Below are 19,215 nucleotides of genomic sequence, written 5' to 3' on the forward strand. Positions count from 1 at the left end.
GACCGCATCCAGCCCTATCTCTAAATTCTAGGAAACTACTTTCATGAAGCCTCAGGTTGGATACACAGTGACTCTTACAGTCTGTCCCCTGACTCCCAGCTATGCTGGGGAGGTTGGGCTTTTGGACACCTTTTTAATGGTCCCTCCTTTCATATTCAGGTTTCCAGGGGACCATGAATTGACATCTACTCTCCCAGCACTTTGGGAGGCCGAGGTGGGCAGATCATTTGAGGCAAGGAGTTCAAGACCAGCCCGGCCAACATGGCGAAACCCCATCTCTATCAACAATACAAAAATTAGCCAGGCATGGTGGCTTATGCTTGTAATCTCAGCTACTCATGAGGCTGAGGCAGAGAATTGCTTGAACCTGGGAGCCAGAGGTTGCAGTGAGGTGAGATCGTGTGACTGCACTCCAGCCTGGGTGACAGAGCGAGACTCTGTCTCAATTAAAAAAAAATAAGAAAAGAAAGAAAGTCATGGTTCTGTCTCGTTAAGTTTCTAACATGGGAGACAGCAGCCGTTCACGGTAAACTGGATTATTGGTGGAATTATTACTTATTTAGCAAACAGAAACGTGCTGACCCCATGCCAGGCACTATCCCAGGTGTTCTATTTGCCATAATGAATATCATTCTGAGAAACAATCTCATGAGCTAGGGTATTGTTTATATCATACCCATTTTGCAGATGAGAAAAAGCAAGGCACAAAGCAGAAAAAACCAGGTCCATGGTTAAAACAAAAAAGCAGAGGCCAGAATAGGGAAACTCTGCACGGAAGTCCTAAAATTCCTCCAAGAGGAACGTCTACCCTCTGCAAGATCCTTAGAGCCAGTCACCTGCTCTCCCCCGACTCCCCACCACAGCTTCTCCCTTCTCCCCTGGGACCCACCCCCGAGGTGGGTTTAGAGCAGTTACCATCAAAGGGATGCCTCTGCTCCCCGTCAGTGTCATCCTCGGCGAGGATCACCTCTTCTGAAGAGGAAGAGCACAGAGTTAAGCTCCTGCATTTGGAGGATGAGTTCTCCCTTGGACCGGGAAGAAGGGTCTGCCCGGCCACCCCCATTCTCTGCTGACTGATGGTGACAGCTCAACCGACCAAAAAACACGCTGCTGGGTGGTTTCTGACTTCAAGCCCCACCTCCGCAACAGTAGCAAGAGCCAACATTCTCCCCACCTCGCGCAAAATAAAAACCAACGTCCACACCACAGCCTATAAGCCCCTGCTTGATCTGATCTCCATCACCTCCAGCTGTCCCCACCTCTCACTCTGTTTCAGCTGCACTGGCTTCCTTGCTGTGTCTCAAATACGTTCCTAGCTCAGGGCCTTTGCACTTGCTGTCTCTGCCTGGAATGCCCCTTCCCTTGACATCCCCACAGCTTCCTTCTTCACGTCCTTCAGGTCTCTCTGCTCAGAGGGTACTTCCTTAGAGAAGCCTTCCCTGACCATCCTGCCTCTAACTTCCTACTCTTTTTTTTTTCTCTGACACGGAGTCTCACTCTGTTGCCCAGGCTGGAGTGCAGTGGTGCGACCTCAGCTCACTGTAACCTCTGCCTCCTGGGTTCAAGCAATTCTCCTGCCTCAGCCTCCCGAGTAGTGGGATTACAGGCATGCGCCACCATGCCCGGCTAATTTTTGTATTTTTAGTAGAGACAGGGTTTCACCATGTTGGCCAGGCTGGTCTCGAATGCCTGACCTCAGGAAACCTGCCCGCCTTAGCCTCCCAAAGTGCTGGGATTACAGGCGTGAGCCACCGCGCCCGGCCAACTTCCTACTCTGTTTTATCTTCCTAGTCTGTTTTATCTTCCTTCTCTGAATTTGGGAGTTCCCAACATGACATGTATTTGTTTGCTTTATCTCTCTCACTAGAATATCAGAGCTCTGAGGGCAGGGATTTGGTGTGTATTGTTTACTCCCATATCCTCAGTGCTTAGATCAGTGCCTGGCACACAGCAGGTGCTCCCTAAATGTTTGTTAAATGGCTGAACAAATAAATATGTGCCTACCGTGTATCAGGCACTTCTCTCCCCAAGTGACTTAGCTGAGATTATTTTACTAAATACTCCAATAGTACTATGACATAGGCACTATCATCGCCTCCATGTAACAGCTGAGGAAACGGAGGTACAGGGATGTGTGGTGCATGGGTAAAAAGTGGCAGGGCCGGGATGTAAACCAGCGTCTGATTTCAGAATTCAAGTTAGGTGATGTCAGATCCTGGCTTCATCCTAGACTTTTTCATATCAGACTCTGGATTCTTGTTGATAAAATTTGGGATTACCAATTCAGGTTCTCTTTCACCTCCCATCATAACCCTCCCAGCTTAGCCTTCTCCAAACTGCATGACTCTCTTTGTACTCCGTGGCCTGGGATCTCCATCCCTGGGCCCCAGGATGAAAGGGCCTCACCTGCTTTTGAGATCCACTCCATGTACCCATTGAGCTCACGTTCAATCTGTTGTTGCCGCCTCAGCTTCAGAAAAGCCCGCCGGTTCTCCACCCGTTCCCTTTCTTTGGCAAACTCCCTGGAGAAGCATAGAAAAGCCAGAGTATGGCTGTTTTGAAAATGTTAGGAAACGTTTGTGTGTGTGTGTGTGTGTGTGTGTGTGTGTGTGTGTGTGTGTGTGTGTGTGTTTGGGGATTCAGAAGTCCCTGGAGGTCAGGAGTTTTCAACAGGAGGAGTCAGGTCTTCTGGGAAAAGACTGGGATATTATAGTGATGGGTGCTTCTGCCAGTTTCACACATTTCCCGACAACTGTGCCTAGGTAAAGAAAAAGGCCAGGCACAGTGGCTCATGTCTGTAATCCCAGCACTTTGTGAGGCTGAGATGGGAGTATCATTTAAGGCCAGGAATTTGAGACCAGCCTGGACAACACAGTGGGCCCCATCTCTATGAAAAATAAAAAATGTAGCTGGGCATGGTGGCATACACTTGTTGCCTTAGCTACTCAGGAGGCTGAGGCAGGAGGATCGCTTGTGCCTAGGAGTTCTAGGTTACAGTGAGCTATGATCGCCCCCTACACTCCAGTCTGGGTAATAAAGCTAGACACCGTCTCAAAAAAAAACAATAAAAAAGAAAAAAACCGAAAGGATAAAACCATGCCATGCCAACCACCACTGGCTGCATACCTCATTCTCATTCTCTTCATACTTTTGGCTAATAATTATTTCAGCCCTCTTTTAAGTTAGACCAATAAGCCATGAATGAAAGACTTCTGCAGCAGGTTGGCTTCTCTGCCATAGGTCCCACCTCTTCCTGTTTCCCTTCTTCCTTTTCCTGTTTGGAACATGAAGTGGCCATCTGGAGGGCATGAGGCAGCCATCTTAAGACCATGAGGTATCCACGAGATTGGAAGCCTCTGGTAAAGATGTCAGAATGGAAAGCTGGAAGAATCTGGGGTTGCTGATGGTGCCATAGAGCCACCATACAAGTGCCCAGACTTCTTATGGTAAGAAAAATGAAGCCCATTTATGATTAAGCCAAAAAAGTCTTGGGGATAGAGGACAATATGGGTCAGGAAAATACACCGTTAGAGCATATGCTATGATTTTATATTTGGAAAATGGGGGAGAAGTAAACCCAAACTATTGGTTTTAAAAAAAAATGTAAAGAAAGTAAAGCCCATATGAACCCTCTCACTGGGAACCCCTAGCAGTACACAACCTCTGCACCTGTACATGGCTTGCTAATAACAGTCTGGTAACCCAAACAAGGGAAGAAGCCTTTTCTCTGTCTAGTGAATGAAAACAAAGCTTCAATGGCCTCTACTTGGAAAGAAGTTGGCAAAGAGGAGTGAGTGGGATGGGGTGGGGAGTAGCAGAAACTTACCCTGACAGCACACCCAGCACAAGGTTCAGCATAAAAAAGGAGCCGATGATGATGAGGGGGATGAAGTACAACCAGTTCCAAGTGTTCCCTGAGGCATCGTTGCTCTGTAGGGTGTGAGGAGGGAAAGCAGGTGAGAGTTGACTGGGACTCAGATAGAACCTGACAGGTGAGGGAAGGGGAAGCTCGGTTCTCTTGTGGCTCTGTCTTAAATGTTCTTGGCTTGTGGGGTTCTGGGGCTCTGGCATCCCAGAGGGGGAAATGGAGGAACGTTTTCTGAAGAAAACATCCAAAGGGAAAAGCTCTCTCTTAATTATGTTCTCCTCACATAACATAACTGACCTGGGAATGAGTAAGAAACACAAGAGGACTTCCCAGGCCACAGTCCAGAAGGAGAAGGAAAAAGTAAACCAAACAAAACACAAAACCTACCAAAATGGATTAATTAATCCCTGGTTCCTTCCCTTCTCCCAACACAGTCATAGACGACCCTTAGAGGAGATGCACGACCAGAGTCTGATGGCCTGGTGAAATCACCAAGCCAGACAGATGGGCCATGAGCCCTTTCCTCAAGTGTCTCCCTGCTCCATTCCCTGCAGCCTTAATGCCAATCACAAAAAATTCTCAGAAGTTTCAGCTCAATTTTCAAGAGGAAAAAAGTCCACAAATAGAATACTCTCTGAAACAGAAAATAGAACACTATAGCAAGAAGGAAGTAAGATGAGGGGAAGAAAATCAAGGAGAGGAGGTTGGGGGTTAGAGAGAGAAAGAGACAGAGAGAGAGAGAGAGAGAGAGAAAAGAATGATAAAAGCCAGCACTTACAGAGTATTTATGGTGTGCTGGCACCTTCCTAAGCACATTATGTATGTTAGCTCACTTAGTCATTTAATCCTCATGATGCCTCTATGTTATAATGCCCATGTTACTATTGAGGAAACTGAGGCTTAGAAAGACAAAATCATCAGCCCAAGGTCACAGAGTTATTCACTAGTGGACATGGGATTTGCACTAACCACCTGGCCCCAGAGTCCATGGGCTTAACCTCTGTGCTGGGAAGCCTTGCCTCCAGCTGTCAGGGCAGGGGTAGCCTTTCAATGGTTGATCACCCTGTGACACCTGCAGAATGCAGGGCTCTCAAGTGTGGCTTTAAAAGCCCACCTTTAAAAGCATGTATGACACTGCTGCTGCCTGGAAGAAAGGCTAAAATGAGAAAGAAGTTAAGATGAGGTCAGTACTACCAGGTATCTGTGAAGCTGTGGAGCAACTGGAACCCTCATAATCTGCCAATGGGAGGGCACCATGCTGTATTCATCTCCTGTGGCTGCTGTAACAAGGAACCACGACCTAGGTGGCTTAAACAACAAAGATTTATTGTCTTACAGTTATAGAGGCCAAAAATCCAAGCTCAAGGTGTCAGAAGGGCTGGTTCCTTCTGAGGGCTGTGAGACAGAATCTGTTTTATGCCTCTCTCCTAGCTTCTGGCGGTTTGCTGGCAATCTTTGCTGATTCTTGGCTTGTAGAGGCATCATCCTGAGCTCTGCCTTTGTTTAAACATGGCATTCTTCCTCTGTGTGTGCCTGTCTCTGTGCCAAAATCTCCCCTTTTTATATGGACACCATCGTATTAGATTAGGACCCACCCTAATGATCTCATCTTAACTGCTATGGTTGGTGCAAAGATAACGGCAGTTTTGCCAATGGCAAAACCTTTACATGTGCAATGAATCTATTTCCAAATAAGGTCACATTCTGAGGTACTGGGGGTTAGGACTTCAACATATGAATTTTGGGGTGAGACAATAAAACCCATAACACATGGTACAACTACTTGAAAAGTTGGTTGAGAGTTTCTATACTAAAATTAATTAAGTCATGCTTAACAATGAGCATACATTCTGAGAAATGTGTCACTAGGTCATTTTGTTGTGCAAACATCATGGAGTGTACTTACACAAACCTAGATGGTATAGCCTACTACACACCTAGGCTGCATGGTCTCACCTATTGCTCCTAGGCTATACACCCGTACAGCATGTTATTCTATGGAATACTGTAGGCAATTGTAACTCTATAGTGTATCTAAAAATATCTAAAAACAGGCCGGGTGCGGTGGCTCACGCCTGTAATCCCAGCACTTTGGGAGGCCGAGGCGGGCAGATCATGAGGTCAGGAGATCGAGGCCATCCTGGCTAACACGGTGAAACCCCGTCTCTACTAAAAATACAAAAAAAATTAGCCAGGCCTGGTGGCGGGCGCCTGTAGCTACCTGGGAGGCTGAGGCAGGAGAATGGCGTGAACCCAGAAGGCGGAGCTTGCAGTGAGCGGAGATCATGCCACTGCACTCCAGCCTGGGCAACAGAGCGAGACTCCGTCTCAAAAAAAAAAGAATCTAAAAACAGAAAAGCTATAGTAAAAATACTGTATGATAATCACTGTTACGTATTCGGTCCATTATGGGACCACTGTTACATATTTGATCTGTTGTTGACCAAAATGCCATTGTGCAGTGTATAACTGTATGTACCTTTGCCAACACCCAGTAATTCTTGGATAGTTACTGATCCAAGATCACTACAATTAGATAGTAATTCCAAAATAGTAATTCTGAATAGTTACACAACAGAAAGCACACACAAGAACATTCATAGCAATGGTATTCATGGTAGCTCCAAACTGCAAACAATCCACACTGTTATCAATAGGAGAGAGAGGATACATGCAATGAACAATGCCACAGGTCACATGAGATCTTAAAAAGTTAATGTCAAGCAAAAGAAGCCAGACTTCATTTATGCAAAATACAAAACAGGCTAAACTGGTGAATGATGCTCAAAGTCCTGGTAGGGGTACCCTTGCGGGGAGGTAGTGACTAGGAACAGGATATGAGGGGGGCTTCTGGGGCTGAGAAGGTTCTGTTTCCTCATTTGTGTGCTGGTTACATGGATGTGTTTAGTTTGTGACAATTAATCAAGCTCTTCACTTATAATCTGCAGATTTTTCTGTATGTTTATTCTACTTCAATTCTTAAAAAGTTGTTTTTTTTTGAGACGGAGTCTTACTCTGTTGCCGAGGCTGGAATGCAGTGGCATGATCTCAGCTCACTGCAACCTCTGCCTCCCGGATTCAAGCAATTCTCTTGCCTCAGCCTCCTGAGTAGTTGGGATTACAGGCGCCCGCCACCATGCCTGGCTAATTTTTGTATTTTTAGTAGAGATGGGGTTTCACCATGTTGGTCAGGCTGGTCTTGAACTCCTCACCTCCTGATCCGCCTGCCTCGGCCTCCCAAAGTGCTGGGATTACAGGCATGAGCCACTGAGCCCAGCAAAAGTTTTTTTTTAAATAGTCAACTTTACCTTAAAAAGAAAGAAAATGCTGATACGTGCTGCAACATGGGTGAACCTTGAGGGCATTATGCTATGTGAAATAAACCAGTCATAAAAGGGAAAATCCTGTATGATTCCATTTACAGGAGGTCCCTAGAGTCGTCAGATTCATAAAAACAGAAAGTAGCATGGTGGGTGCCAAGGGCTGGGGGAGGGGGAACAGGGAGTTCGCGTTTAGTGGGGACAGAGTTACATTTGGAAGATGGAAAAGTTTGGGAGATGGATGGTGGTGACAGTTGCACAATAATGTGAATGTATTATACTTAATTTCACAAAACTGTATCCTTAAAAATGGTTAGGATGACAGCAATATATTAATGGTTTCAAATAGCTAGAAGGAGGAGCTTGAATGTTCCCAACAGAAAGAAACAATAAAGGTCTGAGAAGATGGATATGCTAATTACCCTGATCTGAGCACTACGCATTATATGCATTGAAACATCACTATGTACCCCATGAATAAGTACAATTATTACTTGTCAATTAAAAAATGTTACAAAGTTAAAAAAAATTAGGATGGAAATTTTATGTCATGAGTGTTTTGCCACGGATTAAAAAAAAAAAAAAAGCACTGAAAATAAAACTAACAAAGTCTCAGCTTTAATCACGGACACAGACAGGTTCTGGGGACAATGAATGTGCCAGCCACCAGCCCACATCCTTGTTTTAACAAGCTCAGAAATGCCAATGCTTTGCTTCTGGAAGGTTCTGGAAGAAAGAACCGAGTCAGCGGAACATTGCTGGACAGAAGGCAGCACTGGCTTTGTGCTCCTCTCTCCATCACTTTGGCGGCTGAGGGTTCTCGTTCCCATTTCTCAGGGCTAAATATAGCCCAGGGAACGAAACTCTGCACCGGCCGCCAGTAGGGAGACTGTGAGCCATCACGAGGAGCAGGCTCAGATGACAGGGACAGGGTGGAGGATGGGGGAGAGGGACAGGACTGAACAGGGAAAAACAGCCGAGGCCCTTCCATGCCAAGGCAGCCCATCCATCTCAGATGCTGCCAACAAGACCCGAATCTGCCCTTGCCCGGGTCCCCGACAAGCTTGGGAACCTCTGGCCACAGGACACGCTACCCAGCACCACAACAGACACACATGGAGGCTTGGACTGTTTGAGCTCATTTAATCCTCTCATGAACCCCAGGAGTGGGTATATAATTATCCCCATCCTTCCGGGTGAGAAAACTGAGGCACAGAGAGGTCTATTTTTTTTTTTTTTTTTTTTGAGATGGAGTCTCACTCTGTCACCCAGGCTGGAGTGCAATGGCGCTATCTTGGCTCACTGCAACCTCTACATCCTGGGTTCAAGCAATTCTCCTGCCTCACCCTCCCAAGTAGTTGGGATTACAGGTGCTTGCCACCATGCCCAGCTAATTTTTCTATTTTTAGTAGAGGCGGGGTTTGACCATGTTGGCCAGGCTGGTCTCGAACTCCCGACCTCAGGCGATCCACTCACCTCGGCCTCCCAAAGTGCTGGGATTACAGGTGTGAGCCATCATGCCTGGCCGAGAGGTCAAGTTACATGCCCACAGTTCTGTTGTGGGTTGCAGTGGGTCTCTCCAAAAAGATGCATTGAAGAAGTCCTAACCCCTGGTACCTATGAATTGGAAATAGGGTCTTTGCAGATGGAATCAAGTTAAGATCAGGTCATTAGGGTGGAACCTCATCCTACATGACGGGTTTCCTTATAAAAAGAGGACATCTGGGCAGAGCACAGTGGCTCACATCTGCAGTCCCAGCTACTCAGGAGGCTGAGGTAGGAGGATTGCTTGAGGCCAGGAGTTTGAGGCTGCAGTGAGCTATGATCGCACCACTGCACTCCAGCCTGGGAGACAGAGCAAGACCCTGTGTCTAAAATAAAGAAACAAACAAACAAATAAGTAAATAATAAGAAAAGGAGAAACCTGGGCACAGAGACAACCTTGCACAGAGGGAGAAGGCCATGTGAAATGGAGATGAAGGCGGGATCAGGGTGATATGTCTACAAGACAAGGACCACCAAGCACTGTTGGCAAACCACCAGGAGCTAGGAGGGAGGCAAGAAGGGATTTCAGACCAAGTCTCAGGAGGCACCATGGCCCAGCTGACAGCTTGATGGTCTGTGGCCCAGCTGACCTTGATGGTCTGTGGACTCCTGGCCTCCTGAACTGCGAGAGAATAAATAAATTTCTGTTGTTTTCAGCTACTCTATTTGTGGTTCTTTGTGGTTCAAGCTACAGGAAATAAATGAAGTTACTCAGTTACTGAATGGCAGAGGGGGCCTCCAACCCTCCCATCTCCTTGCTTTTATCTCCTCCCCTTTTCCCTCGCTCATTCGGTTCCAGCCACCTGGCTTCCTTGCAGTTCCTCAACCACGCCAAGCACAGTCCTACCTCGGCCCTTGCACAGGCTGTCCCTCCCTGCCTGGAATGCTCTTCCCTGAGATTGCTACATGGTTTCCCCTCACCTCCTTCAGGTTTTTTACTCAAATGCCACCTTCTGAGGGAGGCCTCCCCTGATGGCCCTTTACAATTGCATCCCTCATTTCTGGTCCCCACCGTTTCTTTTTTCCCTTTTGCATTTCACCGCCTATATTCTTTACTTATTTCTCTTGTTCTCTCGTCTTCCTGGCTGGAATGTCCATTTGACAAGAGGGAGGGGCTTTGTCCTTTTTGTTCCCTGCTGTATTCCTGTATTCCCAGCCCCCTAGGACAACATCTGGCACACGGTTGGTGCTCAATAAGTGGTGTCTGTTGAATGACTGATTGAGAGGTGTGTCCAAGTTCCCTGCATAGCTCAGATCGTCAACCCCAAGCCAAGCTCCCTCCTGAACTCTCATCTGCACCATCCTCTCTGGGGAGTGGGCTTCTGCTGCCTGATTTTAGAGACACTTTTTCTCTTCCAAACTCATTCAATTATTCAATTCCATACTCTGGAATCAACAATTCCCAGGGAAGAAGGTGGTGGAAGGCTGGGTGCAGTTTTGGATTAGGAGATGAGCTTTCCTTGGTTTGGGGGTGGGGGTGGGTGGATTTTGTTCAGGAGCAAAATGAAAAGTACATTTTACAAGCACAAGGACTGGAGATGCCATGGCTGTTCTGTGGTAGTTCATCAGCAAAGATGGGGTCACAGATCTCTTCTCCTAGTTCTCATCTCTTCTTTGGCAGTTCAAGTTAAGGGAGGGATATGCACAAGTCTGGATTCGGGAAGGAGAGTGGGGGAGGATGGCTTGCTCATTTGTTAAATTCATTAATATTGGGAAGGATGTGCTCTAGAGATCGCCTTGTCTTTCTTCCAAGGGCTCAAAGACTTCCACTGCCTGGAACACTGTTCCCCATTAATGCTGCCATCAAATATTTCCAGCAATATGGTGGGATGGTCCTTCCTGAGTCCCTTTGGGGTTGGCTGAGGGCCACATGCTAAGTGCTGGCCAATGAGGAGTGAGTGGAAATAGCTGTCATTTTGGAGCCAGAGCATTGAACTTTCAGTGTGGACCTTCTAGCATTCCTTTTTTCCTTCTGGAATAGCAAGTGGCAATGTTCTAGGTGATTAGCTAGGTCTCAAGTGACTGCACTGAACAGAGCCCCCTTCTTCCCCACTGCCAACCTGCACTGGACATGTAGCATGAGCAGGAAATACATCTGTTGTCAAAAGTCATGGAGGCTTTGGGGATGTTTGTTACTGCAGCATAACTTGGCTGCCCTGACCAATACATCTTTTTAATTAAGTTTTTATATTTTGTAGAGAGGGGGTCTCTGTTGCCCAGGCTGGTCTCGAACTCCTGGGCTCAAGTGATCCTCCTGCTTCAGCCTCCCAAAGTGCCGGGATTACAGGCATGAGCCACCACGCCCAGCCAGACTGATACAGTTTGCTATCTCTGTAGCTTGCTCCTTCACCTCTTTCTGGTCTTTCTTTCTTTTCTTTTTTTTTTTTTTTTTGAGATGGGGTCTTGCTCTGTTGCCCAGGCTGGAGTGCAATGGTGTGATCTCAGCTCACTGCAACCTCCACCTCCTGGGTCCAAGTGATTCTCTGCCTCAGCCTCCAGAGTAGCTGGGATTACAGGTGCCCGCCACCACACCTAGCTAATTTTTGTATTTTTTAAAATAGAGACAAGATTTCACCATGTTGGTCAGGCTGGTCTTGAACTCCTGACCTCAGGTGATCCACCCACTTCAGCCTCCCAAAGTGCTGGGATTACAGGCATGAGCCACTGCACCCAGCCTCCTTCTGGTCTTTCTTAAATGCCAACTTCTGATTGACTCTTTTATGGATCCCATGAGGCAGGTAAGAAAGTGTCTGTCTCCTGCATGTCTGATGGAGAACATACATTCTTCTCATCAGCACATGGACATTCTCCAAGACAGACCACATGTTAGGCCACAAAACAACTCTCAACAAATTTTAAAATACTGGAATTCTGTCAAGCATCTTCTCAGACTACCATGGGATAAAACTAGAAATCAATACCAAGAAGAATTTCAGAAATGATGCAAATATATGGATATTACACAACATGCTCCTGAACAACCATTGGGTCAATGAAGAAATTAAGATGGAGATTTAAAAAATTTTTGAAATGAATGAAAATAGAGACACAACACACCAACACCTGTGAGATGCAGCAGAAGCAGTGCTGACGGAAGTTTACACTTGACCTTAGCTAAAGGGCCAAGAAGCAACTAAGAAGGAAGTTTATAGCATCAAATACCTACATCACAAAAAATAGAGGCCAGATGTGGTGGCTCACGCCTCTCATCCCAGCACTTTGGGGGGCTGAGGCAGGAGGATCGCTTGAGCTAGGGGTTTGAGACCAGCCTGGGCAACACAGTGAGACCCCATCTCTAAAAAATAAAAATAAAAAAATTAGCTGGGTGTGGTGCTGTGCACCAGTAGTCCCAGCTACTGGGGATGCTGAAGTGGCAGGTTCACTTGAGCCTAGGAGGCAGAGGTTGCAGTGAGTCAAGATCATGCTGTTGTACTCCAGCCTGGGCACCGCAGTGAGACTCTGTCTCAAAAAAGCAAAAAAAAAAAAAAAAAAATTACGAATTAAGAACCCAACACGCACCTCAAGGAGCCAGAAAAGCAAGAACAAACCAAACCCAAAGTTAGCAGAAGAAAAGAAAGGTCAAGTTCAAGATCACAATCAGCCAATTATTTCCATTCTCTGAACCTATGCCTGGAGCAACTCTGCCTTTAGGTCTTTGCTTGGCCAATTTCTTCTTATCACTCAACCTTAGATCCATTGTGCCCCCATCAGAGAAGCCTTCTTGGACTTCTCAATCAAAAGGACTTGCCCCTTCCTGCAGCTCAGCCAGACATCTCACTCTCTTCCCAGCACGTTCCACTGTCTGAATCATCTTGTCAACTTATGCATTTCAAGATTGTCATCTTGATCATCAGCTCCTCCAGGGTAGAGATTTTTCCTGTCTAAATCCCAGTGTCCAGATCAGCACCAGGGACATAGTAGGTGCTCACTAAGCATTAGTTGCATAGTCAATACAAATGTTCCTGGGGTTCCTGTTGGATCATTTATTTATTTATTTATTTAATTAATTTATTTATTTATTTTGGGACAGAGTCTCACTCTGTCGCCCAGACTGGAGTGTGGTGGCACGATCTAGGCTCGCTGCAACCTCCACCTCCCAGGTTCAAGTGATTCTTGTGCCTCGGCCTCCCAAGTAGCTGGGATTACAGGCACGCACCACCACGCTCAGCTAATTTTTTTGTATTTTTTTAGTAAAGATGGGGTTTCGCCATGTTGGCCAGGCTGGTCTTGAACTCCTGGGCTCAAGCAATCTGCCCTCCTCAGCCTCCCAAAGAGTTGGGATTACAGGGGTGAGCCACCATGCCCAGCTTGGTGGATCATTTAAATAATAAACACAGGAAATGTGTTTATCCCAAAACCAAATGATTAAGCTATTTTTCTGGGAAAGGAGAGGCAGAAGGCAGAATTATGGTCGCATTAGCCAAGTCTTTTTGGGCTGATGAAATACTCCCCACATCTTCCTCGATTCCCGCCATCTCTGTGCCTGGTGGATGGAGAAACTGAAGCTGAGAGAGGCAACATGATGTGCCTGGATCACACAGGGTGCAGATGGCATGGGTGGGACTAGACCCGTCATTCTGGCTTACAACTGACTGATTTTTTCCCACTTCACCCCTTCTCCGTACTTGCATAGTATTTTAAGTAAATAACAATGGGCCCAAGAGAGCTTCAAGGGTGAGGGATGCTACTGATTCATCCCAGTATCGCTGGTGGTGCCTGGTGCTTATAAAGTACTCCATAAATACTCATCAAACAAACTAATGGCTGAGTCCCAGCAAAATCCTTAAGTGCCTTCTGTTTTATGGTTTATTTTCCTCTAATTTTTTTGAGCATGGTTCATTGAGAAAAAGTATACAGGATGTTAAAAAAACAAAAACAAAACAAAACAAAACAAAAAAACCCCAAAACTCAGCTCAGGAGAACACCCGTTTCTCCAGTATATGGGATAAACATGGGGGTGGATTTGAGTGTGAAAAAGCTGAAGTCTGACAGTGACCGTGAGAGAGGCTGTGTGTCCCACTTTATACCCGTTATAGATCATGCCAGGCCTGCTAATTATTTTTTCAGTGTTCTTTTTCCCCTTTCACTCTCAAAACTGTCCTGGTTTGGATCATAAATTATATAGGCTGTCTGTTCATGAAGTTTTTTTTTTTTTTTTTGAGACGGAGTCTCACTCTGTCACTTAGGCTGGAGTGCAGTGGGGTGATCTCGACTCACCGCAACCTCCATCTCCTGGGTTCAAGCGATTCTCGAGTCTCAGTCTCCCAAGTAGCTGAGAGTACAGGCGTGCATGACCACGCCTGGCTAACTTTTTTGTATTTTTTAGTAGAGACGGGGTTTCGCCGTGTTGGCCAGGCTGGTCTGGAACTCTTGACCTCGTGATCCACCCACCTTGGCCTCCCAAAGTGCTGGGATTACAGGCGGGAGCCACCATGCCTGGCTGATCCATGAAGTATTTTATCATCTTCCTTCATCAGCTCCTTCCTTCATCCTCACTCACTCCCCACTGGACATCTGGGCAGCTACATGTCCTCACAAATGCCAGGAACATCCTGCCTCAGGACCTTTGCACTGGCTGTTCCATCTACCTTGGCTGCTGTTCCCTGAGATATCTCCATGGCTCCCTTCATCTCCTTCATGTCTTTCAAAAAGCCTCAAGCAATTGCTGGCCTCAAACTATCCTGTCCTGCCTCAGCCTCCCAAAGTGCTGGGATTACAAGTGTGAGCCATCACACCCAGCCAGGGACATACATTAATGATCACTAACTAAACATAGTTTTGTTGCTTTATTAATTGACATTCACCAAGGGAGAGAAGGAGAGAAATGTTTATTTATTAAGGAAAATTTTAAATTGATTATATATATATATATATATACACACTTTTTTTTTATTTTTTTGAGACAGAGTCTTGCTCTGTTGTCCAGGCTGGAGTGCAGTGGTACGATCTCGGCTCACTGCAACCTCTGTCTCCTGGGTTCAAGCAATTCTCGTGCCTCCGCCTCCCAAGTAGCTGGGACTACAGGCGCCTGCCACCATGCCCAGCTAATTTTTTGTATTTTAGTAGAGACGGGGTTTCACCATGTAGCCCAGGGTGGTCTTGCACTCCTGAGCTCAGGCAATCTGCCTGCCTTGGCCTCCCGATGTGCTAGGATTACAGGCATGAGCCACCGTGCCAGGCTGATAGATGTATATATGTTTTGGATACATGTGATACTTTAATGCATTCATATGATTTGTTCCTTCAGGTCTGTTTTTTTTGTGTTTTTTTTTTTTGAGACAGTTCTTGCTCTGTCATTCAGGCTGGAGTGCAGTGGCATGATCGGCTCACTGCAGCCCCAACCTCCCAGGCTCAAGCAGTCCTCCCATCTCAGCCTCTCAAGTAGCTGGGCCTACAGGCATGCTCCACCATGTCCAGCTAATTTTTAAAATTTCTTTTTGTAGAGATGGGGTCTCACTATGTGCCTAGGCTGGTCTTAAACTCTTGGGCTCAAGGGATCCTCCTGCCTCAGCCTCCCAAAGTGTTGGAATTATAGATCATAATGGCCACGGTGCCCGGCCATTCAGGGTGTATAAGAAGAATTGCAACCTCTCAACTTGACAATGCACAAACTCTCTACTGTTTTATTCTATCCCTGACCTCTCACCACCCTCTAACACTATCTCTAAGGCAGCGATCCACAAACTACAGCCCGCGGGCCAGCCACCTGTTTTTATAGGTTAACGTTTAATTGGCCCGCAGCCATGCTCATTCACTTACGCGCTTTATCTGTCGTTACTTTCACGCTACAGGAGCAGATTGAGTCGTTGCGATGGAGACCGTCTGGCCCACAAAGCCTAAACTATTTAATGTCTGCTATCTGCCCTTTTTATCCCAATTGATCACTGGCTTTCCCCACCAACACGTCAACTCCTCTGTGTCCAGAAGAGTGTCTGCATACAGTAGGCATTCAATGATGGTTGTTGAATGAACCAGTGATTTATAGTCCAAAGTCTAATGCTTTGATTTTGGTCAAGACAAACATCTATGAATGAAAAAGGGCATGGGTCAAAGGTGATTCCAAACATTAGCAACCACTGGCCAGGGGAAATGCATTTATTTATTATTTTTAATTATTAGGTTTTTTTTGAGACAGGGTCTGGTTCTGTCACCCAGGCTGGAGTGCAGGGGTGTAATCACAGCTCGCTGCAGCTTCAAACCCTTGGGCTCAGGCAATCCTCCTTCCTCAGCCTCCCGAGTAGCTGGGACTACAGGTACACACCACCATGCCCAGCTAATTAATTTTTTTTCTTTTTTAAAGATGGGGTCTTGCTTTTTGACCAGGCTGGTTTTGAACTCCCGGTCTCAAGCAATCTTCCTGCCTCAGCTTCTCAAAGTGCTGGGATTCCAGGCGTGAGCCACCACGCCTGGCCAGGGACATGCATTTATGATCACAAATTAAACACAATTTTTCTGCTTTTCTAATTGACATTCACCAAAAGAGAGAAATAGAGAAGAAGAGAAACTCACAGAGAAAAGCACAAAGAAGGGTGAGGAGAAGGGAGAGAAGGAGAAGGAGGTGGAGAAAGAGAAGGAAGAGAGAGAGAGAACGCAAGAATAAAAGAGACAAAGGCTGGACATGGTGGCTCATGCCTGTAATACCAGCACTTTGGGAGGCCAAGGCAGGCAGATCACTTGAGGTCAGGAGCTCGAGACCAGCCCGGCCAACATGTTGAAACCCCGTCTCTGTTAAAAATACAAAAAATTGGCAGGCACAGTGGCTCACGCCTGTAATCCCGGCACTTTGGGAGGCCAAGGCAGGCGAATCATGAGCTCAGGAGATCAAGACCATGCTGGCCAACATGGTGAAACCCTGTCTTTACTAAAATACAAAAAATTAGCTGGGTGTGGTGGTGCATGCCTGTAGTCCCAGCTACTCAGGAGGCTGAGGCAGGGGAATCACTTGAACCTGGGAGTCAGAGGCTGCAGTGAGCCGAGATCGTGCCACTGTACTCCAGCCTGGCGACAGAGCAAGACTCCATCTCAAAACAAAACAAAACCCCCCAAAATTAGCTGGGTGTGGTGGCACGCGCCTGTAATTCCAGCTACTTGGGAAGTTGAGGCACAAGAATCGCTTGAACCCAGGAGATGGAGGTTGTAGTGAGCCGAGATCGCGCCACTGCACTCTAGCCTGGGTGACAGAGTGAGACGCTGTCTCAAAAAAAAAAAAAAAAAGAGGGAGAGACAAAGAGAGAGAGGGAAAAAGAAAGAGTCAGAGAGAGACGGATGAAGGGTAATGAATTGTGTCCAGAGCTGTGTGTGAACCCTGGCTTTGTCACTCTTGGCTAGGGGACCTTGGCAGGTCATGTCACCCCTGTGGGCCTCCGTTTCCTCATCTGGAAGATGGGGTTAAAAATATCTTTCCTCACAGGGCTGTTTTACGGATCAAGACACAATATAAACCTGATGCCAGGCACACAGAAGCCCTCAGCTAAAGGCAGCCCCAAATTAACTCAAGACACCCTGGTCCTGCCAGGTCCCCAGCCCCTCCACATCCCCTCCTTGGGGGCAACCAAGAGAGGGTAGGTCCTGTACCCCATGAAGTGACCCCAATTTGCCTTGGCCCAGCTGGCAAAGAGGGGGTCAGGGACCTTCCCCTGTGAGAGTGGAGACAATTTCTGGCTTTTCTGAGCCACATGGGGCACATAGGGTGAGGGGGTCCCTGTGAAATGAGGCCACCTGTCACTAGAACAACACAGAGCCACCAGCTCTTGTCTCCAGCAAACAGTTTTGTTGCAGTACTCATGGGGTTCCCCATGCTATCCCCTTGAGCTCAGAGAAGCAGCCCTCAATCCTATTTGCTGTGGGAGGCTATAAATGGCAGAATCTGAGGATGTTGACACTGAGTGAGACAGAGCTGAATTCTGACTCTCAATCGCTGTGCACAGCTCTGGGACTCAGTTTCTTCATCTGTAAAATGGGGATATTAAAGGCCCTAGCTCAGAGGGTTTTATATTTTTACCATCAAGGAATCCCAGGCTGATGCCTAGGGAAGTAGCCAGAACAGGGTGGCACAGAGGAAGTGACCGATCACCCATCTTGATTCCACAAGGCTACCCAGAGCCTTCTCTGGCCCAGGAAGGTCCAGGGAAGAGGCCCGTCTAGTAGGCATGGGAGCCATGTGGATACCTTGGAGCCTCCAGGTCAAGAGCAGAGATGGGCTGTGTTGATGGAGGTTTGTTTTGTAGCAGTCAGAAGTGATTTGGACCTCACTTTTGGCACAGAATTTCCAGTAAACCTGCATTTGTAGTCCTTGGGTATGGACAGAAACTCACACCATCCCAAAGCTCTTAGGGGGTAGGTTCACCTTGAGGCCCAGCCAGTACCCCAATCCTCCTTCCTCTGAGAGGCCTGGCCTCCTAGAGCAGAGCCTCTCAACCTCAGTACTACTGACATTTTGGGCTGGGTAACTGGTTGTGATGGGGGCTGAGCCAGACACGGATGGTGAGAACTCCAGTTACCTGCTAAACTATCACCTCTTCTGAGGGGTTTTCTAGCCACAGTGACTGCAGAAGCCACTGGCAAGATTCTCTCAGTTTCAGCTTGGGGAGGAAACGCTTAGGGGTCTGTGGACAGAATTCAAGGAGTCCGTGAATTTAGATAGAAAATAATTACCCCTTTACTTCCTCTCACTTTCACTGGAAGTGGAACATTTTCTTCCATGATGATTGGAGGTGGCAAACTGCAGAATCAGTGACCCCCATTACCAACAGAAATCACATATAGTTCACAGATATCATGCAAAGTCTTTTAAGCTTAATACTCCCATGAAATCCCAAGACTTATCCAACCCATCGCTGGGACTTGTTGTTGATGTGTTATGAAGAATCACATCTCTTAAACGACATCACAACTCTTTAAAAAAAAAATTCTGGGCTGGTCACAGTGGCTCATGCCTATAATCCCAGTGACTCTGGAGGCTGGGGTGGGAGGATCACTAGAGGCCAGAAGCTCGAGGACAGCCTGGGCAATGTGTGAGAACATGTCTCTACCAAAAAAATACAATTAGCTGGGCGTGATGGTGTGTGCCTATAGCCCTAGCTATTCAGGAGGTTGAGGTGGGAGGATCGCTTGAGACCAGGAGTTTGAGGCTGCAGTGAGCTATGATTGCATCATTGCACTCCAGCTTAGGAGACAGAGCAAAACCCCAAAAAACTGGGATTAGGAGTTTTTGGGAAGAACACTATATAGGCATAAAATCAAGGGTTACATAATATCCACATCCCTGGGGGATACTAATCTTCATCATTTGGTTAAAGTGGTATCTATCTGTTCCTCCGCTATAAAACTTCTGTTTTCCCCTTTACCTACTCTATTCTTCGGAAATGAGTCACTAAGTTCAGCCCACTCTCAAAGTAGGGGAGATTAGTCTCCACCTCCTGGGGCAGTGGGGAGTGAAGTTTACATACTTTAAATGGAATTCTTTTGTAAGAAAGATTTGCC

General features: G+C 46.8%; 1 protein-coding gene across 10 annotated transcripts in view; it reads right to left on the minus strand.

Moving 5' to 3' along the window:
* CACNA1A (calcium voltage-gated channel subunit alpha1 A) overlaps window positions 1-19,215 on the minus strand; it is a 418,969-nt gene that overhangs the window by 127,393 nt on the left and 272,361 nt on the right. For all 10 annotated transcript variants that reach the window (XM_034945842.3, XM_034945843.3, XM_055103184.2 and 7 more), the window contains exons 9-11: window positions 3,827-3,930; window positions 2,407-2,522; window positions 916-972 (exon numbers count right to left, since the gene is read on the minus strand). In XM_034945842.3, coding sequence (XP_034801733.3) covers window positions 916-972; window positions 2,407-2,522; window positions 3,827-3,930 — 277 coding nt within the window. The remainder of the gene's footprint in view (window positions 1-915; window positions 973-2,406; window positions 2,523-3,826; window positions 3,931-19,215) is intronic.

The sequence above is a fragment of the Pan paniscus genome, chromosome 20 (assembly GCF_029289425.2).
Source record: "Pan paniscus chromosome 20, NHGRI_mPanPan1-v2.0_pri, whole genome shotgun sequence".
Lineage (NCBI taxonomy): Eukaryota > Metazoa > Chordata > Mammalia > Primates > Hominidae > Pan > Pan paniscus.